Genomic DNA, 16,048 nt, shown 5'->3' with positions numbered 1-16,048 from the left:
AATCCAACATGCAATCCTTAATTTCAGACATTTAAAAAGCTTGCTAATAAACATATAAAAGAGGGACCCTGAATCGTTGGATTTATTTATTTATCTATGCCAAACGTTTATTAGTGAAATAGTCCTGAAGATATAATTCTACATATGGCGCTTTGATTTCACATAATATTTAAGAAAAAAGACAAAACACATAGAATTAGACATATAATTCAAAGACCACGATACAACCTTTATCTTTTTTTTTTTACTTCAGCAAACAAAAAATAATGTCAAATGACATGAAAAGTGGCAAGTCTTCTGACAATAAATAATAAATTACTTTATAATTTTTGCAATGCAAGAGCAAACAAAAAAAGTTTCCTTTTTCCTCTTTATTTCCAGAGAGAGAAAAAAAAAACAGTCATTTTAACCAATAACTATACACATCTTTGGGGGTAAAGTTCTTGGACAGACACAAGTCAAACACAATCCCGAGACGCTTGTGGCAAAATAGAGGTAACCTTGTTGCAATGCTTTATAAGTTGGTTTTTTAAACTGAATTTAAAAACCTTTAAAGTCGCTTCAGACTTCTTGATAGAGGATGGATCTCAAAAAAAAAAAAAAAAAAAAAAAAGGAGACAGGGACAAAAGTAAAAAGGAAACCAGCTATAGGACATGCTAAGAGACCCAGGATTTCAATTAACCCCTTGTTAGTCAACTAAAAACATCGCAAACCAATGTAGCTCCACCTTCCTGAAAGGACTCTTTCCAGCCAAGGAGGCCAGTCTCTCTTCCTGATCTTTGCTGGAGCTCTTGTTTGGCAAGGCAATGACCAATATAGAAACAGCACCATTCAGATTAGGACGGACTAGAAAATTTTCTATTTCTGCTTTTGTTTTTTTCTAGATGTGCAGTGAAATTAAAATGCTTTTTTTTGAGATCCTTGAATAAAAATCCTCTACATTTTAAAAGCGTCTTTTTTTTTTTCTTCAGTACTCCTAAGGTCATTGAATAGCGTATGTTGGGTTTTAGGTTTTGTTTGTTTTAATTCTAGTAAAATCCCATGATTGTCTTCACAGTGTTGCTACCATATCACCTTGTCGTTAAAACAGACTTCGTGCATTTCATGGAGCATTCATTTCTTGATTCAGTTTTCATTGACTGGGTCGTTAAATACTTTAGTTTCGGAGTTCAACATTATAATTTCCCACTTTCTCCAACAGGGGAAAAAAAATACATCTGAATGAATGTTCCTCATGCCTCAATAGGACTGGCTACCATGCTGTTAGGTGTATCTGGGAGTTGAGAGGACATCGATGCTACTTCACTGCCAGTGGAATTAGAGCCTGGTCCTCCTTCTGAAAAATTGACCTGCATGGAAGGTTGAGAAATAAATAAAGTAGGCTGTAATTGTATTCAAAAAGTAAACTCGTCGTACTGTGTATGTATGTACAGATGTTTTGTAAACAGATGGACACGTAGATACATACATAATATAATTTTAACATGCTTATAGAAAGCCTATGACGAAGAGAAGTCAAAAAGAAATCCTCTCACTTTCCCATCTTCTTAAAGATCTGTTTTAACTCAAACTGAATTCCCAATTCCCAACATTATGTTGCATTAAATTATTTAAGAACAAATGTGTTTCCCACTGTAAAATGGTATCACAACTCTAACCATGCTTGCTCTAAATAAAATTATCCTGCTGGCAACATGTTGCCCTGGGAGCAGGCGAGTTCTCAGTCTCTAGGCATCAAAGCCTCTCTTTTTGAGTTAGAAAATCCATAACACACGCTCAGATCAAGTGACGGGAGATTCAGAGAAGGCTCCATGAACAATGATTAACTCCTTAGAGGACTCACAGTATGGGTTTTCTTCCTCTGTCCTGCTGCTTCTCTGCTTCTTGCTCTCTCTTGCATTTTCCCTCCCTCCTCCTTTGCTCCCTTTCTCTCTCTCTCTCTCTCTCTCTCTCTCTCTCTCTCTCTCTCTCTCTTCTTTCACAGAGGAGATCCATATATTATAACATCCTCATATTATAAATATCTGGCTTTTCCTTTTAAATGAAAAATCACTGCATTGCTGTAGAAAATCTCCTTAGCTGACCACATCCTGATCCCTTCCTCAGCTTCCCCTCTACTGCTCCTACCTGACACTAAAGTTTCAGAAGGTACCAACATCTGGCTGTCCAAAATCTGGCCCTTACCTTCTTTTGTGATTTAGGTTTTTATTCAAACAAATTATCAGATTAATAACTTTAACTTAAGCTCTTTTCTAGTTTAAGGGTCTACTTACCTTCCTTCCTACTCTGTTAAACTTTTCCATTGTGAGGTCAATGGATGAACTTCTCAAATTTGCCTACCCTTTGCTTGGGGCACTTAGAGACACAGGCCTGGGGCCAACCACTTGCCTTTACTCACAGTTTACACCAGGGAAGCAAATGCCCTCTGGGTAAACAGGAGGGTGGAAAAACTGTCCTCTCCTAATACTTTATCTTTACTGCTCTAGGAAGGATCATGCTTTTAGGATAGAGCTTCATGTTCTATAAGACAGGATTTTATAGGGTTAATGACACTTTAAGAAAAAAATTATAAGCCAGATGCAGTGGCACATGTCTATAATTCCAATAACTTGAGAGGCTGAGGAAGGAGAATCACAAGTTGGAGACTAGCCTCAGTAACTTAGCAAGACCCTCAGCCACCAGTGAGACTGTTTCAAAATGAAAACTAAAAGGACTGGGGATGTACTTGGTGGTAAAAAGAAAAGAAAAAGATTGTTAAGTATATATAAATACAAAGGACACATAATTAATACTTATAATTATCTTGGCCTTTTGGAGGTTAACAAGGGGAAAATAATTATCTTTTCTGAATGTGTAAAACATATTAATGTAAAATGGGTTTCCCAGGATTAAATAAGCACTCTGATTGTTACAGCTATGTCCCTTTTCCTATATAAATGCCAGCACAATATATGACTATATGACATTTGAATTTATATACTTAAAAAAACGTTTAAGTAGTCTTTTGTATATGCAATATAGCATTGTATAGCATTGTATATTACAATATTCCCAGAAAGGGATACAGTAATATAAAGTGTTGATCAACTACTTGAACTAATTCAATTAATTAATAAATCTCTATACTAATAAATCTGAAAATTGTACCTAGACAGGTGCCTGCTGCTTATTGATAACAACATTGATTATGTATTATAACATTGCATATGTATTACAATCACTTTGAACTGGGCCCCTGGAATATCCCATTCTCTAGATGTTGAAGAGAGAATAAACATGCTGATTGTTGATTCAAATGCCAAGGTGATCTCTAAAGTTCCTGAAAATTCTAAAAGTCTAAGGTACTTAATTTTGCAGCCCTTATGCATCTCTTTTCACACAAGTCATCTAGTTGGGTACCTTGAAGTTAATCCCAAAATGCATGTCTGATAAAAAAATATATATATATTCAACCTATGGAATCAAATTTCGCAGTCTCATAAAAAAAAAAGAGAGAGAGAGAGAGAGAGAGAGGCTTGTTTTCCTCACATTTGCCTCACTCCCTTCTCTTTACCACCATGCCTCCTCAGTCTCTCCCCAAACTGGGGTCAGGGAGTACCCTCCCCCAGAATCTTTCAGTATATGACAGTTAAACCAGAATCCCTTTTCTGTTGGGAATTTGCCCTTCTCTTTCTGTGGGCTGACACTTACCAGTTGCTGAAAAGCAGGCTGATCTATGTCACTCTGCAAGGCGAAGTCGCTCAGTACTTTCCAAGGCGGCTGGTAACTTTGCACCTCAACTGGGTTAGCCTGTAAGCCACCGTCGTGCCTCTCTGGACTGGCAGCTACCATGGGAGTTCCTGTCATCCCCTGGATATTTTGTGAATAACCCCCCCATCCCAACATGTTAATGAGCAAACTCCCTCCCTCCATTGTCTGTACAGGCTAAGCAAATATACCTGGGTATTATCTTATCTCTATGGTGGCCCTTTATTGATTCAGTTAATCTGCTGCACCTATGGATATGAGCTGGAGTTCAGTTTTGTTTTTCTACTTCTGTAGTCTATATTAGGTCTACCTAGACCTTTTTAAAACAAATTCTACTTTGACTGTGATTTTTCCCCTTACCTTTGCAGCTGATCCCCAATTCCAACTATGGGCTCTCACAAGCCATAATTCCCCCCTTCTGCCTCAGGACATGGTGGTTTTCTGGGCAGTTTTAATTAGTCTGCAACTAACTAAAGTCTGCAACTAACTTGCAGACTTTCTCCAAGCGGTTTTCTCCTCCCAGAACTAGCCCCCACTCCCAAGTCTTTGGATCTGGCAGCTATTGTGCTATTATGTACTAACCAACTTACAAAGTACCCTGGCCCAGTCTCGGCTGGCCTGCCAAGTTTAATGACAGCAGGTTTTATGGCATTTAAAAATAGAGCCAAACAGTAAAATGAAAGGGGAAAAAAAAGGAAAGAAAGAAACTCTTTAGCTTAACCAGGAAGCCTGCAGTGGGGTGCTGCCCTGGATAACAGTGCCAGTGGCCTGACGCCTTTGTGGAGGCCTGGGCTCCACCAAGGGTGAAGGGTGGAGGAGGAGATCACCCAGGGGGACCTCCCCAGCCTACAAGTGCATGGGCAAGCCTCATCAAGTAGTGGGGTAGGCCCTGGAGACTGGCAACATGACTAGTCCCCAAGCCCCAGGATCTAGACTAACACCCAAGGTGTTACTCATTGTGAGAAATTGACAGTCCCCAATGCTCATTGTCACCTACCCTTGGAGGGGGCAATTGAGTCCTTCAGGTTCACATGTTGGTAAGGTTCAGAGCCTGAGCCCACCCATAGGGATGTGAGCTCCTATCACTTTGATAAGTGCCTTTCTAACCTATCCAGTGCTCAGATCAGCACAGGGTGGACATCAGGATGGCCTCCCCCAGCCACTTTGATACATACTTTGTTGGGGCTGGGGATAGGAGGGCCACCCCCATTGCACTTCAGCTGGTGCAGGCCAGACTGGACACACAAAGGCTCTGCATTTCCTCCTTCCCCTTTACACTTGAGTCCCCTGCCTGGGCCCCAGGACAACTCACAGTTTTGTCATTGGGTTGCTGCTGCTGTAGCTGCTTCATCATGATGCTCCGCTTCTTATCCTTGCACCGCTTGTTTTGAAACCAGACTCGGATCACGCGGGGGCTGAGGCCTGTCATCTCCACTAGTTGCTCCTTCATGAGTGCATCAGGCTGGGGGTTGGCAGCATAGCAGGTCCGCAAGGTGTGCAGCTGCTTCTCATTCAGCACAGTCCGCACACGGGTGGTCTTCTCTGGCTGCTTATGGACATGGGGCCGCAGGGCCGGCTGCCGGGCAGAGATAGGCTCCGCTGTGGGGCAAGGGGCACCATGAGCACAGTCCAGGCTACTAGCTCACTAGCCAGTTAGACCAGGCCTCTCAGAACTATAAGTAGAGCTTTGGGGACAGCAGAGGTGATGGTGAGGCATGTGCAAAGCAGAATAAAATCTCAATCCTGCTCTGTAATCTACAAGGGTTAATGCTGAGTAATACAGGTCTGAACACAGCCCTTGCTCCTGTTCACATCAACACAGCCTTAGCCATGGAAAGGGCTGCTCAGGATGGTTCCCCCAGCTCACATCAGAGACAATATTTTAAGTGTTCTTTTTCCTCCTTCCTCCCTAATTCCCCATATCCAGAATGGGCTCAGATTACAACAAGCACCCCCACTTCCATACTGGGAGTTTCCTCTTGGGTAAAGTCCACAGAGGTACTAGGGAAGGAAATGCAGAACATCCCAATGACAGCTAGAATGTCTGCAAAGGGAAGGTCCAGAATTCTGCTAGAAAGCCTTGAACTATAGTCCCAGAGGACAGTCCTTTTAATGGTCTAAAAAAAAAAAAATCCCATATTTCTCTCATCTCTCCAGTCCCTGGTCATTTTAGTACTGAATCAACATGGGATGGGCAGGAAAGGAGGCCTAACCCTCAGCAAAGGAAAACTGAAACTCTATTGAGCTGCGTCCACTAGAGATAAACTACTGACTAGGAAATGATGTGCTTCCACATCCAACCCCCAATATTTTGGGCTCTTCTGTATTTCCCACCCTTGGCTTTGCCTTTATACAAGCTATTCACAAATCCCTAGAGAAAGAATTCTTAAGAGCTGCCAGTAAAGGGTCAGCTGCGGGTGGGAGGGAAGAGCTGTCTTTTCCTCACCTCTAGTATATGGGAACTGATACTTTAAAACTACATGGTGTGGGGGAGGGGCAAGGGTTGCAAATCTATTCAAAACTAAAAGGCAGGTACTGAAACACTGCCTCACCAGAGTCTTGGCACTGGCCAATTTTGCTCTGTTTCCACTTTCCTTTATAGGGAACTGGCCTTCTGATCTATATGGTAGAAATCCTGCACCTTCTAAGATCCCCTGGGGTCAGTCCAACACCTATGGGGTCATTTTGGACCTACAGCAACAGGCTTGAAGTTGAAATTCTCACCGAATCATATAGAATGAATGGCTTAAAGAGTCAGGTTTCCTTTAAAATTCAATTACTGCAGATTAGCTTGTTGACAGTTTTAAATTACAGCTCTGCACAGTGGCCTGCAGTTATTAAGACCTTCACTTTTCTGGGCCAATTCTCCTACAAAATGATAAAATAAAATCTAAAAATGTTTTGGAGTGTGGAGTAATTCTCAAGGAAAAAAATATATTTGGTAGGATGAATGACTTAGGGCCATCTAAGCTTCCTTCATTGGGCTAAAGGAAGCTCCTGGAACCTAGAACTCCACCCCTTTAATTAGGCAGCTCAGAGAATACCTGGCGGGGAGCTGAAGCCCTTTTCAGAAAGCTATGGTTTGGAAGCCAAGGTAAGCTGACAGTACTGTTTGGGCTTGTGTATACTTGTGAGCACAAGTGGTATTGTGTTCGTGTGTACCCATATATAGACACACAGACTTGTAGGTGTGGTTGCGGCGTCAAGGCAGACAGTGTGTGCATTGAACCTTGCTGCAAAAGAGCAGAACGCATATAACACTTCATTTAACTGCAGGTCTGATGTCGTGATCACCCTGTGGCTACCAGGGTTGCTATGTCCAGTGCCTCTGCCTCCCCAAGCTGGGTCTGACTCAGGGCGGAGGAGTACCTGCCATTTGCAGCGGCCGTGCCGGATGCAAGGGACTGAGAGGGTCGCCGGCACCCAAGCTGGCTCTCTCCACCACATCGTGGTCCGCGCGGCAGAAGAGCCCATCTTCCCGCAGCGCAAACTCGTCCCCGGGGATGAGCTGGCGGCTGCAGGCCACGCAGCGGAAACACTCGATGTGGTACACCTTGGAGCGGGCGCGCATCATGAAGTCGTTCTTACTGAAGCCGATGCTGCACTTGGCGCATTTGATTCCATACAACCTGCGTAGGGGTCCAGCCGGGGACAGAAGACAAGCACAAGGAGAGGGGGTCACTTCAGGCAGGTACTGCCCTGGCCCAAGATCTTCAGTGATCCCAGCTGTAAGCCCCTGAGATGCCCAGAAAAATCAGTTTACCGAACAGAAGCAAGGAAACGGGAGGATAGAAATGAAACCTCTTTCTCTCCATTCCCTCCATCTCTTTCCTTCTCCTTCTTCCTCTACTTTTTCCTTTCCCAAGAACCTTTGTATCTCAGTTGGTACCTCTTAGTTCAGAATACTACACCCCAAACAAGGGAAATTCATTCATGGATTCAAAACCTTTGTCGCTGTTCTTGCGACCAGTCCCAAGGTTCTCCTTGTAGATCTTAGCGGGAAGGAATTCAGGAGTGCTCTGGTGACCAGTACTTCTCCACTTTTGTTTTCTTATTTCTCAATTTTAGTGGCTAGAAATATTTCTGATATTGCAACAAAAAAGGGGACCGGGGAATGGGATTGCCACTGCACTTCATATGTGCACACATACAAATACACACAGAGAATAACAAAATGAAACCTCTGGGGGTTTCCAGGTCCCCTCTTTTAAGGCTAGTACATTCAAATCTTTATCCCACCAAAGATTTTTCATAGGCAACAACAATGTTATTGAAAAGTTCCCTCTCCATTCTTTCTTTTATTATTATATTAAAAATCTGCATCTGCTCTCTCTTTTTCAAGTTGTGGAAGCATCTACATCTATTTCAGTTTCCTTGAAAGCCATGACCAGTCTAAAAAAAAAAAAAAAGGAAAGACTCACTTCTAAGGTCTTCCTCATTGCTTTCTTTTCCTTACCAAGGGACAATCCTTATAGATTCTACCTAAGGTTGCACTGCCTGGCCCTCTTAGTGACTATCAGAATAACAGAAGCCCAGCCGTTCCTTCAGAGAGAATGAAAGAAAGAGAAAAAGATGCACGCAAAGCATGAGGAGATTTTGAAAATTTTGAAATCCAAATGGTCTGTCTGCTTTGTTTTTACAACTGCAGTATTTCCAAGGGCAAGTGCACACATACAAAGACAGAGTTACAGAGTGGAGGAAAGTAAAAGAGCAATTGGGGTTCTTCTATAATTTTATGTATCCAGAATTAGGAACGTGCAGGTCTGTGCAATTGAGCAAAACAGTATCTCCATAGGAGTAAAGATGTTCTTGGAGGTGTCAAGTAACTCTCCAGAATCTTGAGTTTACATGCCAATCGAAGAAGAAAGAAAGACAAAAAAGGGGAAAGAAAAAAGAAAACAGCTCATTTGTCAAAGGTTAGAGGTAGATTCAAAAGTTTTCCTCCCTCCGCCTACCCAATGTGAGATCTTCCATTTTATAGGATGAGGACTTTGCCTATGACCAAACAATTTAGAAAATCCCTCCCCCTTCCTGTACCCCACTTCCCCTACTTCCTCCCACTATCCCCCTAAGTATTAAAAAAACCTCCCTTCGTGTATAGTTCAATTTTATCTATCAAAGTTATACTCTCTGCTTCACAATTTTAAAAAGGAGAAAAAAATATTGGATACTATGTGAGCAGAAGAAAATTGTGATTGTGTATTAAATCTTAGTTAAACTTCAACAAAAGTTCTCAAGCTCCAAAACCCTCCAACTTACAAAAACTAATTATGTGTTAATAGCAACTGGAGAATTTTAAAAAAATACCACTTAACATAATAGCAATGATAATCTCTTCTGTTTGTTATTATAACTAATACAATTTTTCTTAGAAATTGTACTGGTTTCCGAAGGGAGAAAACAAATTTCCTGAAATCTACACAGGTCTGAGAAAACTTGAGACTAGAAAGACCCATGTAGAGTAAACTGAAAGAACAATAACAACAACAAAATCAAACTCAGAAAGTTCCTATGTAGTTGCAGTTGTGTCAGTATGGGCAAATCACTAATTTTATCACTAACTAGATTTTAATGTGAGAAAGGAAGCTGTTCAATTATCTAAATATACCAATTGTTCCTAGACAGATGATGGGCAATTTGATCTGCTCTGTCTAATTCATCAACTCAGATAAGATAAGAAAGAACAGACAGTCAAATGTCACCAAAGGGTTAATATTTAAAAAGATTAAATTTCCGGTGTTTTTGCAAGGAATATTTCAGTTGGTTTTTAAATTTCCCAGGAAGGAATTCTTACCCTAAAAGTAAAAGGGGCAATATGTCTACTTGCTCTTTCAAAATTCATCTCCAAACATGCTTCAAACTTTTATCTATTTCACTGACACCTCCAATGAATTTTTAAGTTACTAATAAAACAGGAGTAAAATAAACAAATAACACTGTTTTATACAGTGAAAATCAACCATATTTTAAAGTTTAAAAACTCAAACTTATCTATCTTTAAAGTTTTTATTTGTTTTGGAAGGGGAAGACAAAAGGAGGAAATAATTTGAGCATCACAAATTCCAAGAGTAATTTACTTAATACCATACAATTTATGACACCACTGTGAAGGGCTTTTCCCCCCCTAAAAAGTGAAATGAAGAGCATATCTTAAATTTTTAAAATACACTTGGACAACTTTTGAATGCTACACTCCATTAAGGCAAACTTCCCCAAAAGACAAAGCCATACCAAATAACACAAATAAGAAATGGGGAGAGACAGAGAAATCTCACACAATTAAGAAAAAAGGATAATGGCATACCTGATATAATCTCTTTTACAGTAGGTTTTCCCATCCCTAACAAAGCACGTACAGCTCTCGTCCAAATACTGATTACACTCTGCACATTTCAAACATGCCGCATGCCATTCCAAATCCGGAGAAACCCTCAGAATATACTGATCGTGAATTTGATTGCCGCAACCAACACATAGGGAAATCAGACGTTTTTCTGAAATGAAAATAAATACATGATTGACTAACCGTTTACTTCCTACAGAGATAAACACACTTTTAGTATCATTCTCTTATAGGGCGTACTCTGGGAGGTTTTTTCTCCCCCCCCACCCTTTTTTAAGAGTATTGCACTTTGGGATGGTAATTGAAGTGTGCCATCAAAATCTTGACTCGTTTTTAAAAAGGAGGTGGAATATATGTAAAATGCAGATTTGAATAGTCTACATTTGTAAGCCTAGCACGCAATCAAACCCGCTCATTTTGTATTTTCCCCCTCCTACTTCTTTGCTATAATCATTGGGAAAGATTATGGATAAGTCAAGTCAAAGAAAAGGTTTTGACTAGAAGCGTTAAGTGAACGCAGGGATGTCTATATTTTCCATGAAGCACGCTCTTAAACAGCACATAGGACTGGATATTGTTAGCAATAGCAGACATCAATACAGTTGTCACTCGTTCTCTTTTGCAAGTCTAATGCTAATTCGTATCTCCGAATATTGTATGTGCGGCAGACCTTTGCAACATAATAACCTTCTCCTAGAGCTCAGAATTCCAAAGGAGGAAATCATCGCTTAGCACCAGAAGGCTAGGCTTTGGGAGGGCACACAGAATTCAAACACAAGGTACAATCAGTTTCCCGAAGATCAGAACCAACAGCAAGCATGCAGGCGGCAACAAGAAAAAAGCCACCTTTTCTTTCTCTCCAGGCAATGACTTCAACTCCGAAGAGCCCTTTGCATCCGTGCCTAAGAGATACCCCCGCACAAGAACAGCAAACCGAGCCCCACAAGGTAAAATAGCCTCTTACTTTTTGGTGGATCTCCCATGTCTCCCATATCTGTGAGAGGGAGTAATGTCCACAGTGAAATGGTGGTTGTACAGTTGGTGAACAGCCCACAGAGAGGATGCTGGAGCTGTGGCTAAGTGGGAAATAGTGGCCCCTGGGGTTGCCAAAGCTGAGAGAGCCGCTGCCCGGCTGCGCCGCGCCCTCGCAGATCCGGGAGTCCACTTTAAGCCCGCGGAGTTGGCGAAGCAGAGGCGCTGCGGCGGCGGCGGACTCGGCGCGGCTCGGGCACCTCTCTTCCTTATCTCTTACTCAAACTTCTCTGCTCCAACTCAGCTCCATCGCCATTGGTCTGACGCAGCGCGCGGGGACGTCAGGCGAGCGCCGCGCCCATTGGCTGCGGGGCGCGCGGCGCAGCTGTTCTGATTATCATATTTCAGCCTTGCCACTGCCGAGTGCCACTGACCGCTCGGCGAGCCCGCGGGAGAGGATTAGGGCTCCTGAGGCAACTTGCTCCGGGCTCAGGCTGTTCTCCCCCGATGCTCAGGCTGCCTGGCTGCTCGGCTGCTCTGGCTTTTGGCCTCCCTTTCCTCCTCCTCCTCCTGCCCCTCCCTGCTCCTTCCTGGCTGCTCCGCCTGCGCGCTCGCCTCCTGTCGCGCTGCTCCTCCGCCCTGCGCTCCTGGGGTCCCCACAGTCAGCTGGCTGCGTTGAGCGCGGGGCTCACTTTTCTGCCGCCGGTGGCGAGTGGCTGGTGGGTAGGTCTTCGTGTTGACGAAGTCCCTCCTGGGCTCTAGGAAAAGGGGGAACTTGGAACAGTCTGTTTAGCTTGGTTGGTCCCACGCTGCAGTGCACAGCCCAGGGCCTGGCGCGTCTTTGCTGCCTGAACTCCCGAACTGGCTGCCCATGGCTTGCTAGGGAAAGAAGAAGCGGGAATGGGTGCTTAGAACCAGAGGAATTGCTCGCTGACTGCTACCCCATTACCTCATCACCCCGACCTCAGAACTCCAAAAACGTGGGGTGGGAGGAAAGGGGCTCTTCTGGCCATAGCGGACAATCAGGTTGGAAACGCACAGGTAAAACGAAGTTGACTCTGCGGACTGCCTCTCTCCTTTTGACCCGCGAAGTCTGCTTTTCAGTTTAACTCTAGAATTAAAGTGTGTACTAACCCGAAGCCAACGAGTGAAATGATCTTCTGGTAGGCTGAAGTTTGTAAAGCGGTTATATACTGTCCAGTTTCTCTCTGGTGATCTCTTGCCCTCTGTTTTTAAGCAGTCTCGCGCAATTAGTTAGTCCTGCTTTGATAATTATAAAGACAATTCTCCGTATATTTCCAGAGAGTTAAAAAAAAACTGTATTAGTCTAAGAGCTCCAGTAGTAAGGAGTCTCTTACAGAAAAACAGTGAAATGCCCATTTCACTGCACTAAGAGTGGATATAATATTTTTCTCTCGGGAAACTACCTGGAGAGAGAGAGAAGACTGTTGGCTGCATCTCGCCGGTAACTTTTCTCAATAATTTTTTACATGCACCTATCATCTCTTACAGTTTCCCAAAGACAAAGTCACAGGAAGGCCACGAAGAACTCCCACATTTCCCCCAAAACTTATAAACAGCCATCCCTTATTTAGCGGTACTTTGAATTTTATCTTTAAAAGCCTGCATCATGAGCCGTCAAAGGCTTAATTTCGGTATCTTGTGGCAGCGAGAAGATTCTGTGGGTTAGGGAACTCCTTTCTTTGTATCTTTCACCAGATCTAACCCTTGATAAGACCTGTGAGCTCTCGGATGGCCTCAGTGGCTGGGTTTGAACGGATATGCCTCTACAAAAAGCAGCTAAAATGCGTGAGTTCCCTCCTGACATAGCTGGGACTTTACCAAGAACTGATAATAATATTATGTCTTATTTATTTTGTTTTCTCTCAAAAAAGATTTCAAATTTGATACCTTCTTTTCCATTCTTATTATGTTAAAAATGAGTGGAGTGCGTGTGTGGAATTGGAAGTCAGATTGACACAGGTTGATAAAATTTACCAGTTGTGCTTTGTTTTGTTTTAATCCATGTTTCTAGTCTCTGGTGTGTGCATGGAGCCCTTTGTCAAGCTGGTTCTGTAAAGATGATGGTAGTAATCCTAAGCAAGCCTTCCCAGTATACGGGCATGTTTCCCTTACAGATAACCAAGTTGACCCTAGTAAAAAAGATACCACCATAACACCAGAAAGTAAATAGAGGACTTGAAACAATCATATTCCCTCCTGCCATGTTTATAACATGGAATTAAACACCAGAAACACCCTGGTGAGTTATATTTGAGACCCACAAAACACCTTTACTGCCCACCCTCCTTTACACACACACACACACACACACACACACAGAGAGAGAGAGAGTTGTATTTTAACTCCCTTAACCCATAAGCAATCACAAAGAATTATTGCTGATGATAGCAATTCTAAGTAGAAAATCTGGCATGTGGCTCCGAGGAAAACCTGCAGCAATAAGCAGTTTCACTATAATGGTGAAGACAACAGGTTTTCTTTTGCTTAGCCCAAACCATTATTGTCAACCATTATTTTCTTAGTTCCTAAACTAACAGAAGCAAGGATCCATCCAATAATTATGTTGTTCCATGATGAATACGCTCTGGAGATCTATGTGTTTGATAGTACATTTTGCATTAAAATCAAAATTCAGTTGGCAGCATTATTTCACTTTACCTGAAAATTCTAAGGTGATCAGATCCGAATTTCCTTAGTTAATTGCTACATGTAGATTTAGCATACTAAATATATCTGTGAAAATTTTAATGTTTATTAAAATACATTAAACTGATTACATAAAATTATGATTAGCAATATTTTTCCAGAGCACTTGATCACAGGAGCGACCTCTTGTGTTCAAAGGGGAGATGAGACACTCTCCTGTGGTAATTGGACTCACTTTGACCTTTGTATATTCTGTTAGGTCAAAAATATATCTTTCAAAACATCAGTGGTGTGAATTTCTGGTTTGATCTCCTCTACTGACAAGAGGAAAAGAAGAATAAGTATTTGTGGAGTTTAGTACCAATCACTCCAGGCTGACCCAATGTACCTTCTAGTGTCTGGTCTGAATACAACAGAGATGCTGAGAATATGCTACTCTTGAGTCTGTAGCATTTGCCCACGTGCACTTTTACACACCTTCCAAAATGCAGCTGTTACATCCAAGCTTCTAGTGAGCTGTTATGCCTGTTTTTGTGAGCTATTGCTTTCTTCCTCTGCTCTAATTAAACATTCTAGATCAGACTTAATGCCAGATGTGGATGCCTGAACAAACATCATGAAGTCAAGTTACTTTCCAAAATATTTTAAAAGGTTTTAATTGCACTTGAAAAGTAAAGTTATACATTTAGAATTTACTTCTTTCTACCAACTTCTGGTAGATATAAGTGAATTGTAAGTTGTTTTTTTCAGAAATTATGTACTGTGAGAAAGCTTTTTCCTTCCCACCTAAGAAAGACTGGCCCCTAAGAGGGGCTTTGATTAGTTTACTTGATCTATGAATATGGTTGGCAGTTTTTTCCCCCCTCAGGGAGATGTTGCTCTGTTTAGCCCATACCAGAACTAGATTTGAAAGAGTAGAACAATTAGGCTGCCAGTTTCAATGATTGAGGTATTCAGATGAAAAATATATATATAACTGAAGGATTTTTATATTCTGGTTTTCCACAAATAATTTATTTGGGGTTCAAAATGAAATGTGAACAAATTTATTGAGCTCCAAAAATAGATATAAAATATAGACAGACAGACAGACACACACACACACACACACACACATACACACACACACACACACACACACACACACACACATATATATATATATATATATATATATATATATATATATATATGTAACATTTCTCCTTTTCCGTTTTTTCTGTGTCTCTAATCATGTAAAATAAGGCCATATAGACTGTTGGTATCTTTAATCACCTCCAAGGGTGAGATAAAATTATATGCACTTAAACAGAGTCAGGATTTAACCATTTGTATTCCATGAAGAACAGGATATGGGTGTTTAGAGCTAATTTGCCTCTCTTCCAGTTGTTGTTGGTGTCTTAATGAGAATGGATCAAAAGAATCAGTGCTCTAATTTCAGAGAAAGAGAAGGAATCTCCCTCCATGTACCACTGGGTATGAAATTATTCTTTTCTTTCCATTGTTTTTTGTACTCTAAAAAAAAATAAAATAAAACTAAGCAGTGATAATAAAGGCAGCTGTTAACAATAACAAACTTTTAGTCGTGATTCTTATTTTTATCTACTAGGACTCCTGCTGCGATTGTGGTTTTTGTTGAGTGTCACTTGCTTTATTAACCAGATAAAACAATCTGGGTGAATTAGCAAAATTTTCTTACTTGCACAGAGCTTCTTAGCCATGAGTTAAGGCAATTGTTTGGATCACCAGCGTTCCTGGGTTTTTTTGTTTTTTTGTTTGTTTGTTTGTCTGTTTTTGTTTTTGTTTTACTGGCAGATGACAGCCTGCAAGGCAGCGTTCCGTGCGGTTCGTTGCTCGGTTCTCAGCCTAGACAGAATTACATGCTCTGGGCAGCGACGGCGAAGCCACAAACCTTAGGTCAGTCCCGAACATGCAAGGGTCCACAGCTCCTTCCCGGAAGGAGTTCAGTCAAGCGAGGACAGCAGTTTGCTTCCACCCTTTCGAATTGTGCTTCTGGAAATACTTACTATGACTTCTCAAAATCCGCTGAAACCCTTTTCAAATGAAACTCTCCCTGCCCCTCTTCTCCTGAACTAAAATTTCAGGAGCAGACGGTTGTTAACTAAGATCTGAGCAGAGCCCAGGTTGGAACAAGAGTGCAGTGTGCTGACTGAGAGGTCTGACCCAAGGATCATAGAACCCTATATTTGGCAAAACTTTCGTTAAATGAATCGGATTCTCGTGGAGGTATTTGGAGTCGAGAGAGGCAAAGATGCTTTATTTTTCTCCTATGTCCTGAGCGGTTCGGCTGAAAA

General features: G+C 41.7%; 1 protein-coding gene across 1 annotated transcript; it reads right to left on the bottom strand.

Moving 5' to 3' along the window:
- Window positions 1–1,233: 1,233 nt before the first annotated feature.
- On the bottom strand, window positions 1,234–11,083 carry LOC143388508 (insulin gene enhancer protein ISL-1-like). Its single transcript, XM_076842233.2, has 6 exons — window positions 11,056–11,083; window positions 10,053–10,242; window positions 7,118–7,377; window positions 5,062–5,347; window positions 3,692–3,860; window positions 1,234–1,350 (listed from the first exon to the last, which is right to left on the bottom strand). Exons 1-6 carry the CDS (start codon window positions 11,081–11,083, stop codon window positions 1,234–1,236), a joined length of 1,050 nt encoding a protein of 349 aa, XP_076698348.2.
- Between the last annotated feature and the right edge of the window lie 4,965 nt (window positions 11,084–16,048).

Source organism: Callospermophilus lateralis, unplaced genomic scaffold (assembly GCF_048772815.1).
Source record: "Callospermophilus lateralis isolate mCalLat2 unplaced genomic scaffold, mCalLat2.hap1 Scaffold_205, whole genome shotgun sequence".
NCBI lineage: Eukaryota > Metazoa > Chordata > Mammalia > Rodentia > Sciuridae > Callospermophilus > Callospermophilus lateralis.
This window is presented reverse-complemented; position numbering and strand designations above follow the sequence as displayed.